The sequence below is a fragment of the Meleagris gallopavo genome, chromosome 1 (assembly GCF_905368555.1).
Source record: "Meleagris gallopavo chromosome 1, MGAL_WU_HG_1.1, whole genome shotgun sequence".
Lineage (NCBI taxonomy): Eukaryota > Metazoa > Chordata > Aves > Galliformes > Phasianidae > Meleagris > Meleagris gallopavo.
The window spans coordinates 9760104-9766103 of NC_139404.1; the positions used below are offsets into that span (position 1 = coordinate 9760104).

General features: G+C 35.1%; 1 protein-coding gene across 1 annotated transcript in view; it reads left to right on the top strand.

The window, feature by feature from the left end:
* PCLO (piccolo presynaptic cytomatrix protein) overlaps window positions 1-5791 on the top strand; it is a 332768-nt gene extending 326977 nt beyond the window's left edge. Inside the window, exon 25 of the mRNA XM_085216368.1 lies at window positions 741-5791. Within this exon, the coding sequence (XP_085072494.1) occupies window positions 741-881 (141 nt within the window). The 3' untranslated portion in view covers window positions 882-5791. The remainder of the gene's footprint in view (window positions 1-740) is intronic.
* Window positions 5792-6000: the final 209 nt, after the last annotated feature.

Below are 6000 nucleotides of genomic sequence, written 5' to 3' on the forward strand. Positions count from 1 at the left end.
CTCCCAGAAACATCTAGAATGGATCAATAAATCCAAAGAACGAATCATGCCTGTAGGGAAGGAAGTTGTTCCTTGCATGACATTGAACTGCTTAGCTAGAAAACGTGATGCTTGTAAGATAAATCAGGGAGAGTGTTGGACACCCAGCCTTCAGAACTCACATGAGTTCCTTGGTCAAATTCTTTCCCTTCCCACTCGGCATGACTGAGGCATCATGAAATCAATGTTTTGGCTCTCAGCAAAGACATAGCAAGGATGGGATTCCTGACCCAGTCAACATTTTAAGTTGGACTACCTCCTGCTGAAATTGGAAGCCCGGACTCTGGAATTTCTTGCACACTTCTCTGTTTTGAGTTTGTTTTTTAATATATCAGACACTGTCCAGCATCCATGAACTTAAAGAATTTGTACATTGGCATAAAGATTTAACCTTTAAGTTAAAACTTGACCTTGTGTTTTTCTTTGCAAAACAGCAGCTGAACAATTTACTCACTGAAGTTCAAGACTGTCATCTTCTAGATACTACATACTGTGGTAATAAAATAGAAAAAGGTGAAAGAGCAATTTTCACTGGGCTTTTTCTATTGGGAAGATGGTCCTACTCAAAGGGTTATGGACAGTGTTTCTTTCCTGTGAAACCAGAAAGTAGAGCTCAATATCTGTGAATCTTTTGTGTTTGCCAGCAAGTAGAGTATTTTATTATACACATTGATAACTATCTTTTATTATTATTTTCCCAGATTCTGCTTGTCTCCAATGGAGGGAAGTTTATGAAAAAAACGCTGATTGGGGAAGCTTATATCTGGCTTGACAAAGTGGATCTAAGGAAAAGAATAGTAAACTGGCACAAACTGTTGGTCAGCTCTACACAAACACACTGAGCAGAGCTGTCTGCTTAGGGCGCAAAAGAGTCTGCTATAAAAGTATCACTCCAAGACTATTGTTTGAAATCATTGTGTTTAGCTAGTCTTTCTGAATACAAAGTAGAAAAGAGCAGTCTCTGGGCTACATAGCACATTTAAATGAGGGCTAGTACACTTGTTTTGCTGCAAAAGACAGCAAAGTAAAAAACAAAACAAAACAAAACAAACAAACAAACAAAAAAACAAGAACCTGGGCCCAGAAGTTAGGCTGTTTGAAATGAAGACTGCTACGAGGGCTCCGTGTTGATGGACTCTTTGTGAAGAGAGTAACTGTGAAGGAAATAATGAAGGCTGGAAAGCAGGTGTTAATGCATAGTTTGGCTGCAGCTGGAGGCAGTGTGATGTAAAGTGCAGTCTGGTTTCCTGTGTAACCAGAAGGAGATCATTTTATGCAAAAGCACCTAGGGTGACTAACTTTCCAAATCTCACCTATTAGAAGTGCAAACTTATTCCTCTGCACTTTAGGATCTTTTGTTGTAGTGATATTATGCCACTTGACAAAACTGCAATGTATTTGCAAGAGTGGTAATGTTCTTTTACATTACTTTTTTTTCCTTCTTTCTTTTCCCTTTAAAAATTATGGTGTGGAGAATCAGACCTTACTGTTGTTTTTTTTTTGTTTCAGTGTGTTAACAGTGGATATAAACCACTGTTCTAGAATGAAATGGATAAAAATATACTAGTGATTTGTAGTTTAGAATGTGGTTTTGAAAAGAAAAGACAGTATGTAAAATGTACTACATCGGGAAGAAAGAATGCTGTTTCGATTTCAATGACACTGTACTTCACCCTACTTTTTAGCAGCTTTAACAAAATTTGGAATAGAGGAGATACAAGCACTGAGGCTAACACAACTATTTCAGCTAGTTCTTCTATTTTTCAATAATCAGTCTTATTCAAAAACTATACGGAGATGACAAACTGTCGACTATCCCGTGGACATTTTGGAGCTGTAGACCACTACCCTGATCAGTGCAGGGCTCATTGTCAACGTCACCTAAAAGCTAAAGAGAAGAGATACCAGGATGGCACCTGCCTGAGGGCTGTTGAGTTAAAATTGAGAATATCCTCTGGTATCTCAGTTCAATATCTGAGTACTGAGTTATGAAAGAAGTAAATAGGAAGGCAACTCGCAACACTTAAGATTGTCAAAAATTCAGGGACTGCAACTGAGCAGTTAGGTCACTTTGGGGAGCAACTGCTGCATGAGATGGTTTAAGTTGGGTGTTGCATTTTTCCTCTTATTATTTTTTGAGGAAAAAGAAGAGCTTTTAAGGAAAACAATTCCTTTAAAAACAAGAGTCAATGTGGTACTAACTCTCCTGTTCCTCAGAAGTTAGTTAATATTTCACAGCTTCATTAGAAAATGGTTTCCCTTGAAATATTACCTCATGACCTTTACATAGTTAAAAAGAAAATTATCTTATTTGTGCACTTCAGACTTTTATTTTTCTTGACCAATAAGTACTTTTCACAAATCATTTAACGTGTGTCTTCATCTGTTTTCTGAAGATTTTTTTATGTAGCACACTTCCAGAGGTTGTACAAGATCAGATGAAAATATTATTTTTGAAAATAATACATATTTTAAAAAATAAATAAATAAATGAAAAAATGGAAAGATAAAGCTTAGCACATTCTGAACTTGGACTGACCATTATAAAACCACACACCAATTAATCTAATGACACTTCTTACATAGAGTTTTTGATTTATCTTTACCAACTTAAAATAACAGAAATATGACAAGAAACACACAGAAAATATTAAAGATATATGCACCAGAGAAACTCCCATTAATCTGCTGATAACCTGCTGGTAGCCTGCTAGACTTGCAAGCAGAGCAATCTTATCTAAATCCTATCTGTTAAACACAATGCCACTGACAGTGGAAGTAGGGGGTGTGCTTTAATGTTGAATTTTATGCTTTCACCAGTATGTGTGTACCTCACCTCTCTTACATTTTAAAAGTCCTCTAGAGTTATTGTAAACATCCTGAATGTTTTGATGTTATGTATGTTTTTATAAGAGGATAAATATTTCAAAGACAAAGACCCTTCAAACAAACAAAAAAAAATTGTGTGTGGATATATTTGACATGTGTGTTTCTCTTTTGGTGGGTTATCTTGCATTCCTGATGGCTATGCTGTGGTTGTCGTTTCTTTAAAAAAAAAAAAAAATTAAAAAAAATAGTCCAGTTTCAATAACTGTGCAAAGTACAAGCCATGAGGTGTGCAATTTTGTGCAAACTGCTGGTAATTTTGTTCTTGCTAAGATTTATTATAAAGACAGCAAGTCATGCTGGTAGTTGCTATGGAGACTTCCAGCAGGATCGAGAAATATCTGGCTGTCTTCCTGGGAAGCCTGTAATCATCACTCTTAATTGAGAAAGAGGACAGGCGTGCTTTGCTCTCACAATGTATACAAATGTGGCCAATATTTTTATATAATAGTTGTGTTGATTGGTATAGCTGTTGCTGTATGGAACAGCTATCTTTGCCTGTTAATCAGCTGTCAGCAACTGGTTTAATTCAAGCATCTTTGATTCTCTGAACAACACACAACATGTTTCTGGATGTTGGAATTGCAGTTTTGATTCCCATCATGAAAAGCAAAGAGCAGAGTTTGTCAGGAGTGAAGCCAGTCTTGGACAGCTGCAGCAAGAATGGGCTCCTTAGGTATTGCACAGGACAGGACAGGGACAGACCTGGGCCCACACTCTCTCTCTTTTCCAAGGCAGCAACATTTAGAGGTCAGAAGACATGTCCAAAGTGTGCCAAGTTCCTTTTTTTGACCAAATTTCTAGGTTGTACTGGAATCACTCTATGCAACACAGATTCATATTTGAATGCTTTTTTTCTTCTTTTTTTTTTTTTGCTTTGTTTTATGTATGAAGTCAGGAAAATCTCTCTTGTGACAATGTTTTTTAAAAAATAATCAAACAAGGACTATTGGTATTTTTTTTACCTTTTTTGTATATATCTTGGTATTTTTTTTCACTTTTTTCTCATTATTTTTTGTTTCTGTTATCTGGCCAAAAAAAATGCTTAGATGTGACAGCAGCTTTAATCATTTGTGAGTGATAGGTTATTAATGAGTTTGCACATTCTGACAATTACTTTAAAGATGCATAGTTCAGGTAGGCAAGAGCACAGGCATTTAAACTTTTTTATTCATAAATTTGCTCATTCAACAGAGATTGAAGCTGCTTCTTTGTTCAAGGCCTTGTGTAGTGGAAACAAGCTGAAAAATGAGCAAAAGCACAGTGTGTGTGTTTACAAATGACAGGGATTTCAAATGTGGTCATGATTATTGTGCATACAATGAGCAGCAATTCACCACTTGTTTTTTTTTTTTCCTGATAAAAGATAGACATGAGAGTTTCTATGATGAATGTTGAGCTAGTTCTTTATCATTACACTTTAAAGGGATAGTATCCAGGGGCAATGAGTGCTGCTTCTTTATTACCCACATTTTTACATTGCATGGATCTATTGTGGAAGAAACAAAAACCCAATCCAAACCAGCTAAAGTCAGAAACAACTGTTCTCTTGACTTAACTAGGCCTTTAAATCAAGACCTAGGAAATGTCTGAGTTATGTTTCTGGATGCTGGGTGTCTGCATGCTTGTGGGATATGGTAGCTGGTAACCAGCTGATAATGATTCTTTCTTTGAGGATGATGATGAAGAAAAAGAAGACATCTACTATATTGTAAGGTAGTGTGTGCCCAATAGAGATTATTTAATTAGGATTTAGTTTCATGGAGATATCATAAAGATGTTAATAGTATTTTTTTAAATTATTATTTGAATCATAACTGACACTATTTTTAAGTACTTTATTTTCATTGCTACAATGTTGAATGTCCCAGATTCCATTATTTGAGTATATATCTAGATATGTATATACCTATGTGAATAACAGAGAAAATTTGCATTTGTTTGAGTGTAAGTTATAAAGGTAATGAAACAGAGAGGAAAATTAGTGTAAGCATCCATTTACATTATATTTAAACCCTATTCCTCCATGCCTTGTGAATTTTCAGTACACCTGGCATGCAGGATCTATCGTTCTATGTGAATATATGTTGCCTTTAGAAGGAAAATAGAAGGAATAGATGAATCCGGATACTCTCTCTTTAAATCATAAGAAACATTTTGATGTTTTCTGTATGCTTTGTTTTATTATTTAAAGAAAATAAATAAGCAAATATACTAATGATCACAAAAGTTATAATATATATAGATATCCATAACTCAAAATAGAAAATTTGAGAGAAAGCCGTTTTCTTAATTTGTTACCCTGTAAATAAGTACACTTTTTTGTAAAACAAACTAAGTTTAAATTATTAACTCCATCTAACATCCAAGCATGTAAATCTGTCCTTATTTGATTGTATCTTATAGATGTTCAGTGATGTGCTCAGGTGCTCAGTAATGGCTGAGTAGCGTGTGTGCTGTCATGCTACAGACAACGTGTACAGCATACCCAATGTTTAAAAAAATCCAGAAATGCCAAAAAATACCCACAAAATCACAAAAAAATATTTGTCCTTGGAGAAATGTAATGTTTCCACAGTGAATGTTGCATGCCTAGATGGTGGTTTGTTAATATCCATTTTGGTTTGAATTTCTTTTAATTTTCATTTTGCTTCCAGATTCATCAGAGAAAACAATACAGACTTGTTCTAAAGGTTGTAAAATCTGAATCTAAAGCTGTATGAGAATTGTACAAAAATGCTTGTAAATCTGTCTGTTTTCACTTTATGTATAAATCCATGTCATGTTTTTGTGATTGTATCTTGAGAAATTATGCAAATTGTGCTGTATAAAGGCTGTTACTTCAGTCTGACAAATAAAAATTTAAAATATCTGGCTTGGTTTCTTTTCCCTAATTAACACGAGACCCTGTTTTTCGGATTCATATCTTCCATTTGTCGACTACAGTAATATAATTGTAATGTTGTGCACATTACTTGTATTCATCTGCTGTCCCTATTTTGGCAGTAATACACCTTCCAGGTGTCTGCAGCTCCACTGATGGTACTGGGGCCACTCCTATTTAACATCTTTATC